This window comes from Capsaspora owczarzaki, assembly GCF_000151315.2.
Source record: "Capsaspora owczarzaki ATCC 30864 unplaced genomic scaffold supercont2.16, whole genome shotgun sequence".
NCBI lineage: Eukaryota > Filasterea > Ministeriida > Capsasporidae > Capsaspora > Capsaspora owczarzaki.
Window position 1 is genome coordinate 34,611 of NW_011887307.1, and position 23,797 is coordinate 58,407.

The 23,797-nt window shown below is 51.8% G+C and overlaps 4 protein-coding genes across 6 annotated transcripts; 2 read left to right on the top strand and 2 right to left on the bottom strand.

Moving 5' to 3' along the window:
* Positions 1-615: 615 nt before the first annotated feature.
* CAOG_07756 (hypothetical protein) lies at positions 616-6,295 on the bottom strand (the record flags this gene model as incomplete). Of its 3 annotated transcripts, XM_004342780.2 has the most annotated exons (36): positions 616-691; positions 755-826; positions 897-968; positions 1,029-1,100; positions 1,173-1,244; positions 1,309-1,380; positions 1,444-1,515; positions 1,596-1,667; positions 1,740-1,811; positions 1,882-1,953; positions 2,026-2,097; positions 2,165-2,236; positions 2,297-2,368; positions 2,440-2,511; positions 2,580-2,651; positions 2,724-2,795; positions 2,853-2,924; positions 2,986-3,057; positions 3,117-3,188; positions 3,250-3,321; positions 3,392-3,463; positions 3,529-3,600; positions 3,665-3,736; positions 3,808-3,879; positions 3,942-4,013; positions 4,082-4,153; positions 4,217-4,288; positions 4,354-4,425; positions 4,493-4,564; positions 4,631-4,702; positions 4,767-4,838; positions 4,902-4,973; positions 5,039-5,110; positions 5,174-5,245; positions 5,316-5,506; positions 6,189-6,295. In XM_004342780.2, 35 exons carry the CDS (start codon positions 5,504-5,506, stop codon positions 616-618), a joined length of 2,643 nt encoding a protein of 880 aa, XP_004342829.2. The 3 variants fall into 3 exon arrangements, with proteins under 3 accessions (XP_004342829.2, XP_011270828.1, XP_011270827.1); XM_011272526.1 differs by lacking the exons at positions 2,440-2,511; positions 2,580-2,651; positions 2,724-2,795; ... (1 more) ...; positions 2,986-3,057; positions 6,189-6,295; XM_011272525.1 differs by lacking the exons at positions 2,026-2,097; positions 2,165-2,236; positions 2,297-2,368; ... (1 more) ...; positions 2,580-2,651; positions 6,189-6,295.
* Positions 6,296-7,143: 848 nt separating this feature from the next.
* CAOG_07757 (tyrosine-protein kinase Src42A) lies at positions 7,144-11,519 on the bottom strand. The gene is made up of 14 exons (XM_004342781.2): positions 11,481-11,519; positions 10,666-10,853; positions 10,516-10,587; positions 10,380-10,451; positions 10,244-10,315; positions 10,076-10,147; positions 9,943-10,014; positions 9,801-9,872; positions 9,663-9,734; positions 9,526-9,597; positions 9,278-9,459; positions 7,712-9,213; positions 7,559-7,634; positions 7,144-7,486 (listed from the first exon to the last, which is right to left on the bottom strand). Exons 2-14 carry the CDS (start codon positions 10,851-10,853, stop codon positions 7,245-7,247), a joined length of 2,766 nt encoding a protein of 921 aa, XP_004342830.1. The 5' UTR covers positions 11,481-11,519; the 3' UTR covers positions 7,144-7,244.
* Positions 11,520-12,030: 511 nt separating this feature from the next.
* Positions 12,031-19,065, top strand: CAOG_09125 (hypothetical protein). The gene is made up of 24 exons (XM_011272533.1): positions 12,031-12,115; positions 12,668-12,857; positions 12,929-13,000; positions 13,058-13,129; positions 13,192-13,263; positions 13,327-13,398; positions 13,461-13,532; positions 13,598-13,669; positions 13,732-13,803; positions 13,869-13,940; positions 14,003-14,074; positions 14,140-14,211; positions 14,292-14,363; positions 14,429-14,500; positions 14,563-14,634; positions 14,700-14,771; positions 14,834-14,905; positions 14,971-15,042; positions 15,121-15,192; positions 15,257-15,328; positions 15,393-15,565; positions 15,630-18,388; positions 18,453-18,528; positions 18,601-19,065. Exons 2-24 carry the CDS (start codon positions 12,682-12,684, stop codon positions 18,840-18,842), a joined length of 4,722 nt encoding a protein of 1,573 aa, XP_011270835.1. The 5' UTR covers positions 12,031-12,115; positions 12,668-12,681; the 3' UTR covers positions 18,843-19,065.
* An 809-nt stretch (positions 19,066-19,874) lies between these two features.
* On the top strand, positions 19,875-23,467 carry CAOG_07760 (hypothetical protein). The gene is made up of 2 exons (XM_004342784.2): positions 19,875-19,912; positions 20,597-23,467. The coding sequence occupies exon 2, from the start codon at positions 20,702-20,704 to the stop codon at positions 23,228-23,230; it is 2,529 nt and encodes an 842-aa protein (XP_004342833.1). The 5' UTR covers positions 19,875-19,912; positions 20,597-20,701; the 3' UTR covers positions 23,231-23,467.
* Positions 23,468-23,797: the final 330 nt, after the last annotated feature.

Sequence of the window (23,797 nt, forward strand, 5' to 3'; positions counted from 1 at the left end):
AATCACTTCACACACACGGCTCACTCTTTGTGACTCTTTCTGTAGAAATTCGTACAACTGCCAGATCACCAGTATTGCTGCAAACGCATTCACAGACCTTTCGAAGCTGACGAACATGTAAGCAAGCAGAAATATGAAGCATCCCTCAAACGGCCCACTTGTTTGCGACTCTATCTGCAGGCAGATGAGCGGGAACCAGATCACCAGCATTGCTCCAAACGTATTCTCAGGCATGAGCGCGCTGAAAATATTGTAAGCAAGTAAAGTCATGAGGAATCAAGCCCAAACTGCTCACTCGTTTGCGACTCTGTAGGTATCTAAATGGCAATCAGATCACCAGCATATCCGCCTCTGCATTCACGGGTCTGACTGCGCTGACCTACATGGTGGTGATCTGGTTGTTGGACAGATACCTGGAAATTGTGTCACAAAAAGTGAGTAGATCGTGTGTGTGTTTCTTCATATCGTGAGTTGCTTACAATTGCGTCAACAAACTCGGGCCCGTGAATGCGGATGCTGAAATGGTTGTGATCTGATTGCTCTGCAAAAATCTACAAATCGTGCCTCAAAATAGGAAGTTGAGCCAATTGGTCGATTTTTCATGGCTTTGCTTGCTTACAATTGTACCAGCGCGTTAAGGCCTGTGAATGCGTTGGCGGATATGGTGGTGATTCGATTGCCGTACATAGTCCTGCAGACAGTGTCAGAATAACGTGAGCCGCGTATGTGATTCTTCATGTCTGTATTTGCTCACAATTGTGTCAGCGCAGTCAGGCCTGTGAAGGCAGAAGTGGGAACGGCGCTCAACCAGTTGTTGTACAGATTCCTACAAAAAAGGCTCGCCAACAAGTGAGCCATTTGTCTGTGATTATCATCATTGTAATTGCCTTAGTTACAATTGCGCTAGTGCAGGAAGGCTTGAGAATACATTTGCGGGAATGCTGGTGATCTGGCTGTCGGACAAATCCCTGCAGTCTCAAACGAATGAGCCGATGGTCGTGATTCCTGAAGTCTTTGAAGTTGCTTACAGCCAATTTAACGCGGTAAGGCCAGCAAATGCATTTGCGGCAATGGTTGTAATCGTGTTGTCGTTCAGATACCTACAGTCCATAGAGTATCACAAAAGCAAGTGAGCCATGCAGGTGTGATTCTTCATACCTTTGCTTGCTTACAAGGCTTGCAGCGCAGTCAACCCTGCAAATGCGCTTGCAGAAATGGTGGTAATCTGGTTGCCGTACAGAGACCTGAAGACTCACAAAAAGTGAGTCGTTCGCGTGTGATTATTCGTGTACTACGTTGCTTGCTTACAAGTAAATCAGCGCAGTCAGGCCTGAGAATGCGTTAGCAGGAACGGTGGTGATCTGGTTGGTGTCCAGACGCCTACAGAAAGCGCCCAAAAGAGTGAGTGACTGGTCGGTGATTCTTCATGTTTTGCTTGCTTACAATTGTGTCAGCGCAGTCAGGCCTGTGAATGCCGAAGAGGGGATGGCGCTCAACCAGTTGTTGTACAGCTGCCTACAGATGGAGTCGCAAAAGAGTGAGTCGCAAATGCGTGAGCGACTCGTTTGTGATTCGTTGTGCTGTTGCTAGCTTACAAGAGATTCAGTTTAGAAAGGCCCGAAAATGCGCCTGCAGGTATGGTGGTGATCAGGTTGCCGTAGAGCTGCCTGCACACGGTCTCATAAAAAATCAGCTGTGTCTGCTTCTTCTGCTACTTCTTTGTATCCTTATGAACTTACAATTGGATCAGTGCGGTGAGACTTGTGAATGCATTGGCAGCAACGGAGCTGATCTGGTTGTTGAACAGAAACCTGCAGAAAGTGTCCCAAAATATGTGAGACAATGCGTCACAATTCTTCGTGCACTACTTTGTTGGCTTACAAGGCCTGTAGCGCTGTAAGCCCTGTGAATGCAGACGAAGGAACGGTGCTGAACAAGTTGTTGTAGAGATGCCTGCAGAACGAGCCGCCGCACCAAGTGAGTCGTTCTCTGTTTTCTGTCGTTCGTCAAGCTTTTCTTGCTTACAATTGTGTCATCGCAGTCAGGCCTGTGAATGCATTTGCAGGAAGACTGGTGATCTGATTGTTGGAAATATCCCTGCAGATGGAGTCGCGAACAAGTGAGTTGTTTATTCGCGACTCTATCCAGTCGCTCGCTTGCTCACAAGTACGTCAGCTTTGTAAGGCTCGGAAATGCGTTTGCGAAAATGGTGGTGATCCGGTTGCTGTTTAGATACCTGTGGTTTGCAAACGAGTGAGCAACGTTGCCTGTGATCCTTTAGTTCTTTGCTGCTTACAATTGTACCAGCGCGCTCAAGCCTGCAAATGCGCTTGCAGGTATGGTGGTAATCTGGTTGCGATACAGATGCCTGCACACAGTCTCATAAAAATCAGCTGTGTCTGCTTCTTCTGCTACTTCTTTGTATCCTTATGATCTTACAATAGGACCAGCGCGGTGAGGCCTGTGAATGCATTGGCAGCAACGGTGGTGATCTGGTTGTTGTACAGATACCTGCAGAAAGTGTCCCAAAATATATGTGCCATGTGTGTGATTCTTCATGCACTACTTTGCTGGCTTACAAGGCCTGTAGCGCTGTAAGCCCTGTGAATGCAGACGAGGGAACGGCGCTGAGCGAGTTGTTGTAGAGACTTCTACAGAAAGAGTCGCCGCACCAAGTGAGTAGTTTCCTGCTTTCTGAGGGTCGTCATGCTTTGCTTGCTTACAATTGTGTCATCGCAGTCAGGCCTGCAAATGCATTTGCAGGAAGGCTGGTGATCTGGTTGTTGGAAAGTTCCCTGCAGATGGCGTCGTGAGCTGCTTGTTGGCGCCTCTTCCAGTTTTTGCTTGCTTACAAGAGACTCAGATGAGTAAGGCCTGTGAATGCGTTTACGAAAATGGCGGTGATCCGGTTGCTGTATAGATACCTGTGGTTCGCAAACGAGTGAGCAACGTTGCCTGTGATCCTTTTAGTGCTTTGCTGCTTACAATTGTACCAGCGCGCTCAAGCCTGCAAATGCGCTTGCAGGTATGGTGGTGATCTGGTTGCCGTACAGCTGCCTGCACACAGTCTCATAAAAATCAGCTGTGTCCGCCTCTTCCTGTTCTTGAATACTTACAATTGGACCAGCGCGGTGAGGCCTGTGAATGCATTTGCAGCAACGGTGGTGATCTGGTTGTTGTTCAGATACCTGCATAGAGTGTCACAAATGAGTCTTTCGCGCGGGATTCTTCGTGTCATTGGTTGCTTACAGATAAATCAACGCAGTAAGGCCTGTGAACGCCGAAGAAGGAACGGCGCTCAACCAGTTGTTGAACAGCAGCCTACAAAAGGACTCGCGAACGAGTGAACCATTTGCCTGTGATCCGTCAAGCGTATGCTTGGCTTGCTTACAATTGCGTCAGTGCAGTCAGGCCTGAGAATGCGCCTGCTGGAATGCTGGTGAGCTGGTTGAGGGATAGATCCCTACATATCGAGTCACAACCGAGTGAGCCGCTGCTCTGTGATTCTTCATGTCCTTTCTTACTTACAGGTAAGTCAGCTTGGTAAGACCGGTGAATGCGTTTGCAAGAATGCTGGTGATCGTATTGTTGGACAGACGTCTACAACAGAAACACAAAATTGTCAGCCGTTAATGTGCGATTTCTTCTTGTTGAGCTTTCTTACAGGTCCGTCAGCGCCGTAAGGCCAGAAAATCCGTTTGCAGGAACGCTGGTAATCTGGTTGTTGTACAGATACCTATGATCGCGACGCAAATACGAAATACGTGGGCCACGCGTGTGCAATTCATGGGGTCTGTGCTTGCTTACAATTGCGTCAACGCGCTCAGGCCTGTGAGTGCAGAGGAAGGAATGGTGGTGATCTGGTTGCCGTATAGTTGCCTACAGAGAGTGTCACAAGAAGTGAGTCGTTCGAGAGCGATTCTTTCGTTGTGCATGCATACAATTGGACCAGCGCGGTAGGGCCTGAAAATGCGTTTGTAGCAACGGTGGTGATCTGGTTGTTGTACAGATACCTTCAGATAGTGTTACAAAAGGTGAGCCATTTGTCTGTGATTCGTCGTGTACTACGTTGCTTGCTTACAAGTAAATCAGCGCAGTCAGGCCTGAGAATGCGTTAGCAGGAACGGTGGTGATCTGGTTGGTGTCCAGACGCCTACAGAAAGCGCCCAAAAGAGTGAGCGACTGGTCGGTGATTCTTCATGCTTTGCTCGCTTACAATTGTATCAGCGCAGTCAGGCCTGTGAACGCCGAAGAGGGGATGGCGCTCAACCAGTTGTTGTTCAGTTGCCTACAGATGGAGTCGCAAATGAGTGAGCCATTTGTCTGTGCTTCGTCGTGTCTTTGTTTGCTTACAAGGTATTCAGCTTTGAAAGGCCTGAGAATGCGTTAGCAGGAACAGTGGTGATCTGGTTGGTGTCCAGACGCCTACAGAAAGTGTCCAAAGAGTGAGCGACTGGTCGGTGATTCTTCATGTACTACGTGGCTTGCTTACAAGACTTGCAGCGCAGCCAGGCCTGAGAATGCGTTTGTAGCAACGGTGATGATCTGGTTGTTGTACAGATACCTTCAGATAGTGTTACAAAAGGTGAGCCATGTGTGTGATTCTCTGTGTACTACGTTGCTTGCTTACAGGGTTTGCAGCGCAGTCAGGCCTGAGAATGCGTTTATAGCAACGGTGGCGATTTGGTTGTTGTGCAGATACCTTCAGATAGTGTTACAAAAGGTGAGTCGTTCGCGTGCGATTCTTCGTGTCCTTGGCTACTTACAAGATTTGCAACGCAGTCAGGCCGGTGAATGCAGAAGAGGGAACGGTGGTGATCTGGTTGTTATTCAGTAGCCTACCGAAAGTGTCCAAAAGAATGAGCGACTGGTCGGTGATACTTCATGTTTTGCTTCCTTACAATTGTATCAGCGCAGTCAGGCCTGTGAACGCCGAAGAGGGGATGGCGCTCAACCAGTTGTTGTTCAGTTGCCTACAGATGGAGTCGCAAATGAGTGAGCCATTTGTCTGTGCTTCGTCGTGTCTTTGTTTGCTTACAAGGTATTCAGCGTAGAAAGGCCTGAGAATGCGTTAGCAGGAACGGTGGTGATCTGGTTGGTGTCCAGACGCCTACAGAAAGTGTCCAAAGAGTGAGCGACTGGTCGGTGATTCTTCATGTACTGCGTTGCTTACATGTAAGTCAGCGCAGTCAGGCCTGTGAATGCGCTTGAGGAAATGCTGGTGATCTGATTGCTCTGCAAATACCTATCGGCCGGATACCAATCATGAGGGGGCAGAATCTTCAATTTGAGGTCAACTCAATCACAACACTTACAGGGTGGTTGTGGTCGCTGGGATTCCGGTTGGAATGGCTGTGAGAGATCGGCTAATGCAGTTGACGAGAGTTCCCGTGCAAGTGCACACGGCGCCAGTGCCACATGCAACGGCTGCTTGTGCCACCTGAACGTGATAATTCACGACGAGTAGCAAAAGCAGCAGACCAAAGGCAAGTCCTTTGGGTGTCATCTGAATAGCGGGAATATGGCGAGTTGGAGAAATTGACCGGAAACAGTGAGCGCACAGCACTTCAACTTTACATCGACTCTCCCGCAGCGTCACAGTGCTGAACGCCAGTTAGGTTTATAAAATAATGTGTATGTTTGTTAGAGCGTGTGGGTGTGAAGATGGCTTCAAAGCATTCAGCATTGCAGCTCTTTCCCACAACATTTCCCACAAGATCAGAACCCGCTCCGCAACCCGGGGTGCGGGCCGTTCGCGCTCTCCCTGCGTAACCCTTCATGATCACTTCCACTGTTTTTTTTTTTTCGTCGACACATCGCGCCTGCAGGAGAGCCAGGAGCAAGCGGCCACACATCAAGGGGAGGCGTTGTGTGAATGCGAATGTATTTCATGTTCGCTGTCTCTTCTTCAGCTTGGCTTGATCGGCTTGGTACAGCAGACATGACCAACTTGGTATAACAGAGCTTCTCAGAGCATTAGAGGCAAGGGGAGACAGCGACAGCGAGCGAGGGTGCAGGGCGACGAAAGAGAGAGAGCCATCCAATGATTCCAAAGCGCTCGGCGGCCACTCCTCGCTCGTCGACCCCACTCACGGCGGACGTTCGCGCCGCTCGTCAGAAGCAGTGGTAAAAAAGCGAAAGAAGACACTCGCATTTTTGGCTTTGATTGACTTTCGATGATGGCTTACTTTTGGAAGCAAAGCGGCAAAAAAAGCAAAAGCCAAAAAGAAGGGGGAAAAAAATGAGAACACAAACCAAAACAAAGGCAAAACAATCAAGAATGAATGAATGAAAACTGATCCGTCGTTGTGGGAACGAAGCTGCTTCACTCTCTGGCGTTCATGGAGGGCGGATAACAGGACCCGAGCCGAGGGTCTCAAGATGCGGGATAGTGAAGAGATCACTGGAAATCCATCGGAAAGCCATTTCAACACACAATCGGCGAGAAAAACAAACCCACTAAAACCGCATCGGTTCAAACACAATAATAGCAAATAAGGGTATTTCCAATGATCGGCTAAATGATCATGTATTTTGAGCCTGATAAGGCGCGCGGATTCGCACTCGATGCAGCAACAGGCACGCTACACGTCAAAACACCACCGCAAGCACATCGAAGTCACCGTGGTGGCTGAGACAGGCTCGAAGGTGGGCCTCAAAGTGGCTGTGGTTTTGGAGGTGCGGCTCTGTCCAAGTCGATATTTAGTGTAACCCGCTTCGATTTTGAGCCCGGTCTCGAGTGCTGGCTTCTCATCCTAGTACAGCAGTACGGCGGAACTCGTGCAAAGAGGACCAGAAAGTGACCCACGATGGACTCTTCGGTTGGACTGTTGGACGGCTATCTATGCAAAACCAGCAAGGTGTGGAACAGGACAAGCAAAACCCACTTTCACGCCCCTTCCGTTCAAGTCGACGGGTCCATCGACGAAAACATGCAGCGCTCTCAGGCACAACAACGACAATTACAAACAAAGTGCAGTCACTGTCATGTGGGCTGCAGAATTCAAACGCAGAATTGTTTGGACGTCGCAGAGCCGGCGTGGCACAGCAACACGAAATCCAAGTGACAACGGCTGAACAGTGTTCAAAGAGTACAAGACACAAACGCCGGAACTTGTATTCAACAGACAGGCACAAAAGCAACTCAGTTCTGCACGGAAATCGCGGTGGATTGCGGATGAATCCTTCAGCAATTGCTGCTGCCCAAAATTCAATCGAAAGCCGGAAATTCAGGTTGATCGTATTCACAGCATGGCACCGATTTCGCGAATCGTCGTCCCATCTTGAAGCGCTGTCAGGGTGCGGACAAGCTGAGCAAAGGTCGGACGGTTCTCGGGCGACATGTCCCAGCAGCTCATCATCACGTTGTAGAGCTCGGGCATGCAGGTCTGTGGCATGGGCAGTCGACCTCCAGCTTCGACATGAGCCAGTGTATCGCGTCCGTCCATCTCACCGTACGGCCTTGCGCCGTGACTGGAGCATTCCCCTACCAACCGAGCATTGTCGCAAGTGAGAAAAAGGGTTAACCGACACTGTTGCGATAGAGCCGCCGACTCACAGGCTGTTACGCCAAAGGACCACACATCGGACATTGAAGAAAACTTTCGGAAGGTCATAGTCTCGGGAGCCATCCACTGCAAGGAGAGCGCAAGTTTAACAAAATCAGTATCAATGCTGCCAGCAACAACACCTGCACGCACTCTTGACTCACCTTCACGGGAAGCTTGCCACGCGTTTGCATGCGGTAGTAGTCGTTCTCGGAGGCCATTTCGCGAGAAAGTCCAAAGTCGGCAATCTTGACAATCATTCCTTGCCCCACGAGACAATTGCGCGCGGCAAGATCACGGTGCACAAAGTGCAGCGTGCCCAGATACTCCATGCCGAGTGCAATCTGACGAATGGCATGGATCTGCTCGTTGTGCGTCCACCAAAGCGAGTGGAGCTTGGACTTTTGCAGCAGGGTGCGCAAATCGCCGTACTGCACAAACTCGAGCAGGACGAGATGTGGCTCGGACTCGACAAGAGCCGCAAGTAGACGCACGACATTCGGATGCACGAACGGCGCCATCAGTTTCGCCTCGCTCTCAAAGTCTTTGCGGGATTTCTCATCTGCATCAGACTTCAGAGACTTGACGGCAACTTGCACGGGTTCAGATGCTGCAGGCGCAAGCAATTTTTGTGCTCTTGGCGGCAACACGTTGAAAGGCACCTGACCCAGTGCCACGTCGCCAAAGTTCCCGCTGGCAAGGTGCTTCACAATCGTCAAGCCCTCACGAATGCGTCGAGAATTGCTGCCGGCAACGTACGCGCTTGCGTAATCGTAGACCACCTCTGTAGAGCTCGTCGCGATAGCCTGGTACAACGGTTCTAGCTGCTTTTGACCGACCACCGCGTAGGCTGCAATGTCCTCTTCCTTTTGAGCTCGAGTCGATTGGCTCAGAGGTGAGATTGTCATTGCAATGGCCTCCTGATAGATAGGACCTGCAGAGTCCTTCTGTCGCATGCCGGAACGTCGTTGCGATTGGTGGCGTCGCCACACGAAGTATCCCAGAGCAAGCATGGCAACAACCGCAACAGCCGCGACAGCAGCAGCGATGGCAGCTGCGGGAGATGAAGACGAGTCTTGCGAGCCGCCACCTCCATGTTGTGCAATGGAGGATGCAATAGATGCTGCAGAAGCCGATGCGGTTGACGCAACAGAAGCCGAGAGCGCCGATGCAGATGACACAGCAGACGCAGCAGATGCTGCAGATGCCGAGGTAGCAGAAACATCAGAAGCGACGGTTGCCGAGGAGACGCTTGCAGCAGTTGCAACGGACGCTGAAGATGCTGTCGCGGCGGACGCAAAGGATGCCGAGAGGACCGAAGTAGCGGAAACAAGAGACGCAATCGAAGCAGAGCCGGTTGAGGCAGCCGAGGCAGCCGAAGCAGCAGAAGCAGATTGCGTGGAGGCGACTGAAGCGACGGAGGCGATGGATGCAGATCTGGTTGTGGCAATCGAGGCAGCCGAGGCTGATTGCGTGGACGCGACTGAGGCAACCGAGGCGCTGGAAGCTGAAGCGAGGGAAGCGAGCGAAAAACATAATCCACCGATCAAGCCGAAGCCTTCATAGCACTGAGTGCAGCGAGCGGATGAAATGCAGGTCAGACAATTGGTCCCGCAACACGCCCCGGACCCTGCGGCGTAGCAGGTGGCACAGGCTGTATCACACTCTAAAGTACCAACGTCAGTGAAAAAGGATGATACGGGAAATTGCAGTCATGCCTGCACCCTTACGGTTTGGGTCGGATGCATTGCCGTACATGCTGGGCGGAGCGATAGTGTTTCCACCAAAAGTAAAGTTGTTGGGGCTCAGCGGGCGGAACACTTGGGACGAATTAAACGACAAATACAACCCATTTGGCAAGCCCTTGAACAAACCGGGCGGTAGCGTGGTGAATGGATTGTCATTCAACGGCCTGAGAAAATAAAATTGCAAAGTGAGAGAGGTTGATCAAGCATGTGCAATGAGAGCTCGTGCTTACAAGAGAATCAGCGCAGTCAGGCTTGTGAATGCGCCGGCCGGAATGCTGGTGATCTGATTGGCATGCAAATACCTACAAAGTGACCGCGAATGCGTGAGCCGCTTGTGGCTTGTTGCATCAAGACTTTGCTTGCTTACAGGTAGTTCAACGTAGTCAGGCTTGCGAATGCGGTTGCGGAAATGCTGGTGATCCGGTTGCTGTACAGAGCCCTGAAAGATGGAGCGGCAAACGAGTCAGCCTCGTGTGTGTTATTCGTCATGTCATTGCTCGCTTACAAGTACACCAGCGCAGATAAACCTGTGAACGCGTCTGCGGAAATGCTGGTGATCGAGTTGTTGAACAGAAACCTAGAGATGATTGTTGGCACAAACGAGTGAGCTGCTTTGTCTGCAATTCTTGATGCCATTGCTTGCTTACAATTGTGTCAGCGCGGTTAGGTTTGCGAATGCAGAGGCGGGAAGGCTGGTGATCTGGTTGTTATGCATAACCCTACAGATACAGTTGCAAGTGAGCCATTTGCGTCTGATTCGTCGTAGCGGTGCGTGCTTACAGGTAATTCAGTGCAGTCAGGTTTGTGAACGCATCTGCAGAAATACTGGTAATCACGTTGTCATTCAGATACCTTCAATCGGAGTTGCCAAAAAAAAAAGCAAAAAAAAAAAGAAGAAACAAAAGTGAGCCGTTTGGTCTGTGATTCCGACTGACTGTCTTTGCTTACAAGTTATGCAGCGCAGTCAGCCCTGAGAATGCAGAGGCTGGAATGCTCGTAATCCCGTTGTTGTTCAGAGCCCTGCACTCACAAGTAAGCCAATTTGTTTGTCCAATGATGATTCTACCTGTCGTCGATTGCGTACAATTGTGTCAGCGCGCTCAGGCCGGTGAATGTGTCTGCCGAAAGACTGGTGAGCTGGTTGCTATCGATTCGCCTACAGATAGAGTCGCCAACGAGTGAGTCGTTTGTGTGATTCTTCCTGTCTGTTGCTTGCTTACAAGAAAGTCAATGCAGTCAGGCCAGCGAATGAGCCTGCGGGAATGCTGGTGATCAGGTTGTTCCAGAGAGTCCTGTCGACCGCATTGACCGTATTGCCAATGAGAAGGACAACGCATCGATGCACGTTCCCTTCCAACGGTAATACTCACAGGTCGGTGGTGGCGGTTGGGATTCCGCTCGGAATGGCTGTCAGCGATTTGCCGTAACAATTGACAACCGTTCCCGAGCAACTGCACACGCTGCATGCATCGACTGCTTGTGCCACCTGGACGCGACTTGTCACGCTAAAGCCCAGCAGTAGTAGTAGCAGACCAAAGGCAAACTCTATCAATCTCATCTGTTGAGGATGTAGCGGTGTTTTGCGCAAAAATCAGAGACCATGACAAAGTGAGCTCGCAGGACCTCCACAAACACCTTCCCCGCAAACATCACAATACTGATAGCTCAGTTGTGTGTCTATGTGTATGTGTCATGCTTGTGTTGCGTCGGGATGGCTTGGAGATGATTGGTTCTTGCTGTCTCTCCCCCTCTTCCCTAACGCGCGCTTCACAATCACTTCCAAGCTGTCACTCGCCAATCTGACACCGGTCCCCCTTCCCCTTGCCTCCTCCCCACCTCCTGCATCGGCTGGTTTTGCAGTACTGAAGGCCGTACGGTGTGCGGTGGGTTTTAATTGTTGTGGTTTCCCAGCGGTGGGTCAGTCGTCGCAGGGCAAGCTGTTCCTCGCTTGTTCTGCTTGGTTAGAGTAGGCGTGCTGCAACATCACACAGCAGCCAGACGGGAGAGTGGCGAGGGAAAGGAGCGCGCGAGAGAGGGTACTTTGGTGCCGGTCGATTGTGCTCCGCTCGTCGAGCCGCTTCATGGTCATTGCCGACTTTCGCAATACGGCAGCTGCATTGCTTCAAAAGCAGTGGAGAACACGCGCTTTTGGGTGGCTTGGGTTTGATGGTGCGATTTGGCTTACTTGGGTTTGATTGACAATTGCAACCAGACTGCGACAAACATGACTGATCGGTCAAATCTCAGAAGCAATCTGGTTAGCCTCCACAATAGTGTTGAATTGAGAGCTCGAGCTTGCATCGATATTGGTGGCCCAAGCGACAGCAGGATAACGTCATGGACGTCTCAAATTCTGCGCAGCAAGATTGGAGTCAGGCGGAAGTCTTCTTTTTTTGTGGTTTATTCAGCCCCAAACACAATCAAACACATTTAACAACACTTCAAACAACAGATAGCGTCTCTTTAGTTTGAATTGGAGCGGTCTGAGAGTGGTGTCTGTGCCACTCTTTTTTTTGTTTTTTTCCCCCTTTCTCTCTCTCTCTCTCTCTCTCTCTCTCTCTCTCTCTCTCTCTCTCTCTCTCTCTCTCTCTCTCTCTCTCTCTCTCTCTCTCTCTCTCTCTCTCTCTCTCTCTCTCTCTCTCTCTCTCTCTCTCTCTCTCTCTCTCTCTCTCTCTCTCTCTCTCTCTCTCTCTCTCTCTCTCTCTCTCTCTCTCTCTCTCTCTCTCTCTCTCTCTCTCTCTCTTTACTCTCTCCCCCCTCCTCCTGCGTGTGGGTGTCGGTGTGCCCCTTCTTTCTTGTTTTTGCTGCATCAAACCGAATGTAAGCTCAAGCGCACGTTCTCTTTCAAAGTATCCTCGCTCCACTTTGTTTGAACTGGTCTCGGCCGCTTGGAACTCAGCAATGAGCAGCTCCAACAGCGATCCTCTCTCTCTCCCCCCCCCGCCCCTCTGCACTCTTTTCTGATGCGCTTTTGTTGCAAGCGAGCTGATAGCAAGCTGAGAACATCAAGCAGAAGAAGCGATGGAGCGAAAAGAACACACTCACGAGGCCACGCTTAACAAAAACAACCATCCCCATTGTCTCGCCCGTCCTCTCTCTCCCTTCTCCCCCCCCCCCCACCTCAACTGAAGGACACATTGGTGCCAGCGAGGCAGTGGAAGCCACCGACAGTCGACCGCGGGGACAGCACATGCGCTGAGCTGCGCTTGCTGTATCACGAGGACACTAGCGTCCAACCACCAGCTCAAAGCTCAGAGCAGCTTTGAAGCAGCCATCCCATTCCACACACACACAACTGAACTGAATGTCTGACTGCTCAGCACGCAAGTGATTTGCTCCAAAGATGCGAGCTCACTTTTGTAACTGTCACAGATCCTCAGCTCAAGATGGCAGCAAAGGGATTTGCGGTTTGTCTGCTTGTTTTGCTGCTCAGTCAGTTAGCACAAGCAGATGATGCCTGTGGTCCTGCTGGTGTGTGCGAGTGCACCGGAACAGCTGTCAATTGCGATAGAAAGAGTCTCACGGCCATTCCAAGCGGAATCCCGGTCGACACACAAAGCCTGTAGGTGTTTTGCCTTGAAGGCTGAACTTGAATCAAACCATTTGCTTTGCTGATTCTTGATCCGCAAATAGATCGCTGCAGGGCAACCTGCTCACCTCCATTTCCGCAAACGCATTCACCGGCCTGACAGCCCTGACCACATTGTAAGCACAACAGGTCATGAAGAATGGCATACAAACCGCTCACTCATGCATCTTTAGATTCCTGGAGAACAACCAACTCCCCAGCATTTCTGCAAACGCACTCGCTGGCCTGACTGCATTGCAATACCTGTAAGCAAGCAAAGTCATGAAGAATCACGCACAATGACTCATTCATGCGAAACTCTCAAAAGATCTCTGCAGCGCAACCAGCTCACTTCCATTTCCGCAAACACATTCACCGGCCTGACTGCGCTAACTGGGCTGTAAGCACGAGGTCATGAAGAATGACGCACAAACCACTCACTCATTGGTGACCGCACCTTCAGGAATCTGGATTTCAACCAATTCGCAAGTATTTCTGCAGACACACTCGCAGGCCTGACTACAATGCGGACCCTGTAAGCAAGCCAAGTCATGAAGAATCACGCACAACGGCTCATTCATGCGAGACTCTCTATAGATCTCTGGGTAGCAATGGAATCACTAGCATTTCCGCAAACGCATTCACCAGCCTGACAGCCCTGACCGTGTTGTAAGCACTACAGGTCATGAAGAATGACGTACAAACCACTCACTGGTTGGTGGCCGTATCTTCAGGGATCTGAGTTACAATGAACTCCCAAGCATTTCTGCAGACGCACTCACCGGTCTGACTGCAATGCGGACCCTGTAAGCAAGCCAAGTCATGAAGAATCACGCACAATGACTCATTCATGCGAAACTCTCAAAAGATCTCTGCAGCGCAACCAGCTCACTTCCATTTCCGCAAACACATTCACCGGCCTGACTGCGCTAACTGGGCTGTAAGCACGACAGGTCATGAAGAATGACGCACAAACCACTCACTCATTGGTGGCCGTATCTTCAGGGATCTGAGTTACAATGAACTCCCAAGCATTTCTGCAAACGCACTCACCGGCCTGACTGCATTGCAGTACCTGTAAGCAAGCAAAGTCATGAAGAATCACGCACAATGACTCATTTATGCGAAACTCTCTATAGATCTCTGAATAACAACAGGATCACTCGCATTTCCGCAAACACATTCACCGGCCTGACAGCCCTGACCACATTGTAAGCACGGCAGATCATGAAAAATGACGCACAAACCACTCACTCATAGGTGACCGCATCTTCAGGTATCTGAATTACAACCAACTCCCAAACATTTCTGCAAACGCACTCACTGGCCTAACTGCATTGCGGTCCCTGTAAGCAAGCAATCACGCACGAACTTAAGTCGTGAATAATCACGCACGAACTTCTCACCTTGTTGCATCACGATCTCTAGATCTCTGACTCAGAACAACATCACCACCATTCACGCAAACGCGTTTGCCGGTCTGACTGCGCTGGCAAGCTTGTAAGCACGACCGATCATGAAGAATGGCATACAAACCGCTCACGGATTGGCGACCGCATCTTCAGGGTTCTGGTTCAAAACCAACTCTCAAGCATTTCTGCAGACGCACTCACCGGTCTGACTGCATTGCAGTACCTGTAAGCAAGCAAAGTCATGAAGAATCACGCACAATGACTCATTTATGCGAAACTCTCTGTAGATCTCTGAATAACAACAGGATCACTCGCATTTCCGCAAACGCATTCACCGGCCTGACAGCCCTGACCGTGTTGTAAGCACGGCAGATCATGAAAAATGACGCCCAAACCACTCACTCTTTGGTGACCGCATCTTCAGGTATCTGAGTTACAATGAACTCCCCAGCATTTCTGCAAACGCACTCGCTGGCCTGACTGCATTGCAGTACCTGTAAGCAAGCAAAGTCATGAAGAATATCGCACAATGACTCATTTATGCGAAACTCTCTATAGATCTCTGAATAACAACCAGATCACAAGCATTGCTGCAGCCGCATTCGCAGGCCTGACTGCGCTGACCCACCTGTAAGGAAGCAAAGTCATGAAGAACCAAGCTGAAGTAACTCAATGGTTTGCGATCCACTTGACAGACCCCTGGACAACAACCAGATCACAAGCATTTCCGCCGAAGCATTCACAGGCTTGAGCGCGCTGCAGTTATTGTACACATGCGCAGTAGTCATGAGTAGTCATGAAAAAGCACGCGCAAACGACTTACTCCTTTACTTCACAATTTGCAGGTCCCTTAACAGTAACCAGATCACCAGCATTGCCGCCAACGCATTCACAGGTCTAAACGCGCTGACTTCACTGTAAGCAGCAAAAGTCCTGAAGAATCACGCACAGCAGCTCACTCATTTGCGACTCCATCCGCAGGTATCTAAATCAAAACAACATTGCCGGTATTTCCGCAAACGCATTCACAGGCCTGACGAAGCTGACTCAACTGTAAGCGAGAACTCGCAACGCATATGTGCTATTTGCCTCTTACATGAGTTTGCGGTTCTCGTAGGTATTTGGATGACAATCCCTTCACCACTTTGCCGCCTGGTCTGTTCAAGGGCTTGCCAAAGCTTTTGTATTTGGGGTATTGGTACCGGTCCGAACTGAGCCCCAACAACTTTACCTTTGGCGGTAACACTGTTGCTCCGCCTAGCACATACGGCAGCGCATCCCAGCCCTACAGTAAGCGTTCGAGCTGACTGGTGTATAATCTCAAGTGATCGTTTCACTGACATTTGTGCTGCAGAGTGCGATACAGCGTGTGCCACTTGCTATGCCTCAGGGAGCGCCTCGTGTTGCGGAACCAATTGTTTGTTTTGCAGCTCGTCCGCAGTGTGCACTCAGTGTTATGAAGGCTACGACATGATGAGTGGATCCTGCGTTCCTCTTGCTTCCATCGGATCAGTTGCGTCCATGCAATCTGCTTCGGCTGCCTCGGCGCTCTCAACATCTTTTGCGTCACTTGCTACCGCATCCTCAGCGTCCATTGCCTCAACCGCCTCTGCCTCAATTGCGTCTCTTGTTTCCGCCACATCTGCTCTGTCGGCGTCTGTTGCTTCCATTACTGCTGCATCGTCCGCGTCCATTGCATCTGCTGCGTCAGCTGCGACAGAAGCATCCAAAGCCTCCGGCGCTTCAGTTGCGTCTACACAAGCTGCATCGTCAGCTTCGATCGGCTCTGCTGTAAGCGCGTCATCCGCATCCATTGCGTCTGACGTTTCCGCGGCCTCGGCGATCTCTGCGTCCTTTGCTTCCATCGCTACTGCATCGTCTGCCTCGATTGTATCTGCTGTAAGCGCGTCATCAGCATCTATCGCATCTGATGTTTCCGCGACCTCGGCGATCTCGGCGTCCCTTGCGTCCGTCGTCACTGCATCGTCTGCCTCGATTGCATCAGCTGCGTCAGCTGCGACACAAGCATCCAAAGCCTCCGCCGCTTCAGTTGCATCGACGCGATCTGCTTCGGTTGCATCTGTTGCGTCAGCTGTGTCAGCAGCGACACAAGCATCCAAAGCCTCCGACGCTTCGGTTGCGTCGGCTGCGACACAAGCATCCAAAGCCTCTGCCGCTTCAGTCGCGTCTACACAAGCTGCATCGTCAGCGTCAATTGCATCTGCTGCAAGCGCGTCGTCAGCATCTATCGCATCTGATGTTTCCGCGACCTCGGCGATCTCGGCGTCCCTTGCGTCCGTCGTCACTGCATCGTCAGCCTCGATTGCGTCTGCTGCGTCAGCTGCAACAGAAGCGTCCAAAGCCTCCGCCGCTTCAGTTGCATGGACGCGATCTGCTTCGGTTGCATCTGTTGCGTCGGCTGCGTCAGCAGCGACACAAGCATCCAAAGCCTCCGCCGCTTCAGTTGCGTCTACACAAGCTGCATCGTCAGCCTCGATTGCATATGTTGCGTCAGTAGCGACACAAGCATCTAAAGCCTCTGCCGCTTCAGTTGCGTCTACACAAGCTGCATCGTCAGCCTCGATTGCATATGTTGCGTCAGTAGCGACGCAAGCTTCTAAAGCCTCCGACGCCTCTGTTGCGTCGACGCAATCTGCCTCGGTTGCATCTGGTACGTCGGCTGCGTCAGCTGCGACACAAGCATCCAAAGCCTCCGCCGCCTCTGCTGCGTCAGCTGCGACACAAGCATCCAAAGCCTCCGCCGCCTCTGTTGCGTCAGCAGCGACACAAGCATCCAAAGCCTCCGCCGCTTCAGTTGCGTCTACACAAGCTGCATCGTCAGCGTCAATTGCATCTGCTGCAAGCGCGTCGTCAGCATCCATTGCGTCTGATGTTTCCGCGACCGCATCGTTGGCTTCCGTCGTTGCTGCTGCATCTTCAGCCTCTCGGGCGTCCGCATCTGTAGCCTCTGCTGCTTCTGCTGCTTCTGCCCCCTCAGCCTCTGCCGCGTCAACCGCATCGGCATCTGCTGCTTCTGTTGCATCTTCCATTGCACAGTTCGGCGCTGGATCCCAAGACTCATCCTCGTCGGCGGCTGTCATCGCTGCTGTCGTTGCGTCCGTGGCAGTCATTGCGCTCATTGCAGTGGTCTTTATCGTGTTGCGGCGCCGGCGCTCGCAACGCTCTGTCATACGACCGAAGGACTCTGCCGGTCCCGTCATCGATCAGACGACAATTGAAATGACAATGTCTCCTCTGGCCCATTCGAGTGAATCTCGCATCGAGGATGACGGCTCAACCTCCTCCAAGCCCAGCCAAAAGCTGCAGCCAGAATCGCAGAACGCTGCCAGTCCCATCTACCAGGAGGCTGATGAAGTGACAACTTCCCCTCAAAACCATTCGGCTGGAGCACACGACAAAGCGGACATTCCATCCCATGCGGCGGTCGCTCAACAACAGTCGTATCAAGCTGTCCCGACCGCCCCGCCAGAGGAGGTGGTTGACGATGATACGAGCGCGTATGTTGCCGGCAGCAATTCTCGTCGCGTTCGCGAAGGCTTGACCATTGGGAAGCACCTTGCCAGTGGTGAATTTGGCGATGTGTCACTGGGTCAAGTGCCTTTCAACGTGTTGCCCACAAGAGCTCAAACCTTGCTCGGACCTACAGCGTCGCCAACCGTGCTGGTTGCAGTCAAGTCTTCCAAGGCCGACGCTGACGAGAAATCTCACCAAGACTTTGAGGCTGAGGCGAAGTTGATGGCGCCGTTTGTGCATCCGAATGTCGTGCGGTTGCTTGCGGCTCTGGTCGAGTCAGAGCCCCATCTCGTTCTGCTAGAGTTTGTGCAGTACGGCGATTTGCGCACGCTGCTGCAAAAGTCCAAGCTGTATTCGCTTTGGTGGACGCACAACGAGCAGGTGCATGCCATTCGCCAGATTGCTCTCGGCATGGAGTATCTGGGCACGCTTAACTTTGTGCACCGAGATCTTGCCGCGCGCAACTGCCTTGTGGGGCAAGGAATGGTGGTCAAGATTGCCGATTTCGGGCTTTCCCGCGAATTGACGGATGAGCAAGATTACTATCGCATGCAAACGCGAGGAAAACTTCCCGTGAAGGTGGGTTGAGTCAGATGGCTCCACTGCTGGTAGTATGTGATTCTGAGTGTGTTGGTGATTGTAGTGGATGGCACCGGAAACAATGACCTTCCGCAAGTTCTCGTCCATGTCGGATGTGTGGTCGTTTGGTGTGACTGCCTGTAAGTCGCGTCATTTCTGCTGATACTTGCTCTTGCGTCGAGATTTGACTTTTTATTGGTGCACGTTGGTAGGGGAATGCTCTAGTTACGGCGCAATGCCGTACGGCAAGATGAATGGCGCTGAGGCACTGGCTCATCTGGAGGCTGGTGGTCGACTACCCAGGCCGGAGCACTGCTCAACTGACCTGTTTAGCTTGATGTTTAGTTGCTGGAACTCCATCCCAGAACTACGTCCAAGCTTTACGCAGCTCGTCAAAGCTCTGAAAAACTTTGAGGATGGAACACCGATCCGTGAGATCGGGGCTCTGTTGTGAACACAATCCGCCTGCTTTTGCGGCTTTGATTGACTTGTGTGTCGCGCCCTTGAAGAGTCGTCGAGTATTGAACGAATGTCTGCAGGATTTTGATTGCAATTCCAGTATCTCTCTCTGTTCCAATATGCCTGGATTCGAGGGTGCAAAGGTTTTTTTCGTTAGCACCCCGTTGTTGAGCACTTTATTTCAAAGATCGCGTGTGTCAAAAAATAGCAGCTCGAGAGGTGAAACTGCGGCTAAGAGATGGTTGTGGGAACAATAGCAAAGCCCACTCAATCAACGTCGACCAAAGGGAGCTGAACTGCCCTGGCGGAGGTGGAGGCGCGATCAGACATGACCGACAGGTGCTTCATGACTATTTCCACCCAGAACGTCCCTTGAAATCGAGCCGACGAGCCGCGAAGGTTGGTGGGAACGGTTGGCGTTCATTTGCATCGTTTGTGTTTTTGTTTTGTTTGATAAACCAAAGTTTGCAATTGGTTGTGTCACAAGTTTCACAGATCATCTCCGCACTGTTCCGCGCTGCGATAGCTTTGCTCAAATCCAACGCTTAATACGGTGCTTGGATGCGTAGAGTGGGCCTCTCATTGTCTTGGGACCGAGCAGCGAGCACAATGCGGCGGTTATTTCCGTCGTGGAGCGGTGGGAAGTTTTGTTCCAGTTCGGTCGATAGATCACGCGGAAACGCTCGTTCGAGACGCTGCACTGCATTCTCCATCCACTCCGTGACAAAACATGTATGGCAACACATACTTGCTCGTGTTCAGCTCTTTGTCCGAGCTGTTCGTCTCCTGTTTCGATCGGATGATTCACCGCCGCGGATTGTTTGTGGTTTGTGTGTTTTGCTTAAATTTTGTCAGTCCGTCTCTTTCATTTCCTGCGCGCTCGCAGAGTTGTCCTTGTTATCAGTTCGTCGCTTCTCGTTGACTGGTCGCGATACATCCCATGAGCCTCCAACTCCATGCGTTGAATCCGTTTCTCGCTCCGTTCTCCACAAATCAATAAAATCCACCAAAAATCCGTCAGTCTCGAATTTTTTCTTTTTATTGTTTTTCTTTTTAAATTATTTTGTTAGTGGCATTGTTTGAATCGCTTTTCTATGTTGATTGTTGTTTGACTGCAATAATGAGTGAGCAAACGGGATGCGCGATGAGGTGTCAACACACCCAAGCAGCAATCATATGTGAATGCATGCATGTGTATCTGCATGGGTGTGTGTGTGTCTCTGCGTGGAGACAGATGACGACGAGCGTCGAGCCAAAACAACGTTTTGTGTATTTGCCGCTCTGTTCCACTCTCGACCTTGTCGCTCTGTCGCTTCTGCTGCTGCTGCTGCTGAACCCTGCTGCTGCTGCTGATGTAGCTCGTTCGTCGTGGCTCTGCCCGTCTATCGTTCCACCTCGCGCTTCCCCAGCCCACCGTCTCATCTCCGTCGTCGTCATCGTTCGACGCGCTGGTTATGCTGCCGACTCTATCTCTGTCGCACTCTGTCGCTCGTCCCCTTTTTTCGCTCGTCCCCTCTATAAACCGACACTCGCTTTGACGCCATGTTGCTTACGTCGTTGAGACCTCGCTTCGGTGATTCGGTTTAATCTGACATTCGGCAAGCGACCAAACAAACCGAACACACCTCGGCTGACACGATCATGCATTGCTCCCTCCTAATCAACAGTCGCGCATCACGACAACTAAACCCAGAATCCATCTCAGTAATGATACTCACCTTGTTTGGTCGTGCTCCTCTTGTCTGCCAGGTTACAGAATTCGAAAAAACCTACAACAATAGCCCGCGCAAACGAGCATTTTGGCACCCCTTCTTGATCAAACACTCAGACATACCACTGGGCTTCACTCCTTCGATGTCTTTGTCTTCTAAATTCCGGCTGCTGCCACTGCTGCTGGTCGTGGTGGTCCTTGCGGTGGACAGTGCATCAGCATTCTTGGCCAACTACATCACCAACTCTGGCCAAGTGTGCACGAGCTCGCCAGCTGCATCAGGATGGTCCGTGGTCACTCTCACCAGCACTTATGAATCCGCCTGGTACTGCGCAAGCAATGCATTTCGACCTGGACCAGCGGACAATTGCGACCGAACCTGTGGATTTACGTGTTTTGACTGGTCTTGCGGCGGTACTCGAGCACCGATCACGAACGCGCAGGCTGATTACTCGGTTGATCTCGAATCCGCTTTAAGCGACGACGAGCTCACCAACTATGTCATGGACGGTCGAGCGATTGCCAAATTCTCGTCGACAGTTGCTCTCGACTCGAACGCGGGCGACGACCTGGGGAGTGTTCAGCTCGCCTTCTACAATAGCCTTGGCGCTCTGCTCGTTTCATCCAGCTCTGCTACTACCATCTCAACGACCGCGGTTACCCTTGCGGCTTCAAAGCCCATCCCGAGCACCGCTACCAAACTCGTCGGAAGCTTTGTTGCGTCAAAGTCCGGCGCTACGAACTATGCAATGGATGTCTCCTTCCAATCCCCTGTTCTGACAATAGTGGCCGCCCCGGTTCCGCAGACGTGCTCCTGCTCAGCCGTGAACGCGACGGCTGTGCTCGTCACGTTCTCAGCCGTCGCTAGCACACAACAACCAGTCACTCAACTGTCTGTTGGATTGTCCAGCTCATCTCTCGCGCAAACATCCGGACTGCTTGCTTCGACTGCCACTTCATACACATTCACCGGGCTGTCAAGCGGGACAACTTTCACATGCACTGTCCAAGCTAAAAATGATGCGGGCATTTCAACTGTGGCCAGCCATCCGCCGTCTGTGACAACACCCTCTGTTGATTGGGTTTACGCGCAGTCTGTGTGCTCTGCAACCTGTAATGGGACACGTACCCGCAGTGCGACATGTCAAGATGGCAACGGCATTGTGTACGCGAACAGCGTTTGCATTGCGTCTCCTCAACAACCTACTGGTGTTGTGCCATGCAACGTCGTCTCGGACTGGAGTGCCTGGCCGACCTGCTCCAGCACGGATTGCAGCGTTGGTTCCCACACGCGCACGCGCACGCCGGTGGGTCCGTCTGGCGACAATTTTTGCAACCTCCCGTTGAGTGAGACTCAGCCCTGCACTGGCAGCGACTCATGTGGCACTTCGGAGGTGCCCTTGTCTTCTTCGGAGGTGCTCTCCGCTTCCTTGACAGGCTCTGCCCAGACTCTTCCTCCTGGTGCCAGCTCCTCGTCTGAGAGCAGCCTTGAGAGTCAAGTTGCTACCCCGAGTAGTGCAGGCATTCTCCCGTCGTCGGGCTCAAGTGCTAACATTCCCCTGTCGAGCGCGAGCGCCGTTTCGTCGAATACCCCGGCTGGGACGCTTGTCATTGGCTCGGGCTCGGGCGGTGATGCAAGCAACATGGCGATTGGTGTTGCAGTGGGCCTTGGCATCTTGCTGGTCGTCATTGTGATCTTGGTGTTGGTCATGCGCCGCCGCCGCAGCCCTGCGAAAACGCGCGTTGTTTCCTCGACTTCTACCATTGGCAACGCGCTCTTTGCACCTGCTTCCTCCGCCTCTTCGCGTACCATGTCGCCAAATGCCCAAGCTTCACCCGACGAGGAGGAAACGTACGCGGTTGCCCGACCAAGCAGCGTGATTGCGCCGCCATCATCTTCGTCGGCTGCCGCGCTCTATCTTGCGCCCCAAGACTCTCCAGCTCACAGCAAGGCTCAGGAGGCCGGGCTGTACGACGCTGTGGGCGGGCAGAGCTCGACGTACGCCGTCGCAACACGCGCAAAATCAGTGTATACGTCCCCTGGCGAAGGCAATACGCCTGCGCCATCCGAAAACTACATGCAACCCGACGACGCACCTGCAGCAGCCAAGCCAAAGGCGACCCCACAGGCGCAGGACGATGATCTCTATGCCTTCACGGCAGATCATGTGCATCCTGCCGCAGCCCCAGCCGCCAATCCTGACGACAATGACCTGTATGCTCAAGTTGGCAGCTTTGCACCCACCTCCGGTGCTGCAGCTCAAGGGGACTACTATGCCACAGCGCAGCCGCAGCCTCGTGCGCCGCTTGCTGCTCCAGTGGCGAGCAGCAACAATGTCGTCGCTCCCAACGGCGATGTGTACGCGACCGTTGCAAAGCCAGACGGAGCTGCAGCGGCGTCGGCGTCGTCGTCGTCGTCCAGCCAGTTTGTTGCAGGCCCACAAAATGGCGACCTTTATTCGCAGGTTCGGCACGCAACGTCACAGCCCGCGCACGCACAAAGCGACCTGTACGAGGAGCTTGGGCTTCCGGCAACGAGCACCAGCATTCAGAACTTGACAGCCAAATCGAAGAGCAAAAAGCGCGGTGACGCCTTGGACGCTGTCAACGAAGACGGTCAGCCCGCGGCACCCTTCTCTGTGGAAGCGTCTCACTGGGTTTCCGACGACTGATAGGAGACGCTTGAGGTGTCGGATGGGTTGTTGTTTTTGGTTTCTGGTTCCGGTTTGTTTGTTGTCGTTTGAGTTTTTTCGTTTGTTCTCTCCTCCTCCTCCTCCCTCGTAGAGTCTTTTCGGAGCCTCGCTTGTTCGTTGTTTTGCTCGCTTGTTCATGACCGTTGCGTTCACTGTAAATCCTGTTTATTCCCTCCATGTCAAAAATAACAAAAAACACAAAACAACGAGCTTCCATCTTGCGCATTTTTTGCAGCTCAAATTCATCAACGTCTATTGTGGCTTAACTGCCTATTGTTCGACCTGTCTCGTTCTGTTCGATCTATCGATCCTTTTCTTTTTTTCGTTTTCAGCCAAAGTAAGTTAAATCTCATTCGTTTTTTTTTTTTTTTTTTTTTTTTTTTTTTTTTTTTTTTTTTTTTTTTTTTTTTTTTTTTTTTTTCGTTCCTAATGATCCGCTCTTTCGCTTGCTCCGCCGCTTCGTCGTTGGCTGCTGCCCCCGCCGGCACAGCTGCGGTTGTTCTTGCGCTCATCCTGTCTTTCGCCAGCATGTCCATCGCGGTTCCC

Bases quoted from the DNA above. Each gene is read 5' to 3' on its own strand.
- CAOG_07760 (XM_004342784.2), top strand. From the start codon at position 20,702: ATGTCTTTGTCTTCTAAATTCCGGCTGCTGCCACTGCTGCTGGTCGTG.
- CAOG_09125 (XM_011272533.1), top strand. From the start codon at position 12,682: ATGGCAGCAAAGGGATTTGCGGTTTGTCTGCTTGTTTTGCTGCTCAGT. The intron at 13,399-13,460 runs GTAAGCAAGCCA...GACTCTCTATAG, and splicing joins CTGACTACAATGCGGACCCT to ATCTCTGGGTAGCAATGGAA. The intron at 14,364-14,428 runs GTAAGCACGACC...CCGCATCTTCAG, and splicing joins CTGACTGCGCTGGCAAGCTT to GGTTCTGGTTCAAAACCAAC.
- CAOG_07757 (XM_004342781.2), bottom strand. From the start codon at position 10,853: ATGAGATTGATAGAGTTTGCCTTTGGTCTGCTACTACTACTGCTGGGC. The intron at 10,452-10,515 runs GTAAGCAAGCAA...CTCTATCTGTAG, and splicing joins CTGACTGCATTGACTTTCTT to GCGAATCGATAGCAACCAGC. The intron at 10,015-10,075 runs GTAAGCACGCAC...CTGTATCTGTAG, and splicing joins CTGACTGCACTGAATTACCT to GGTTATGCATAACAACCAGA.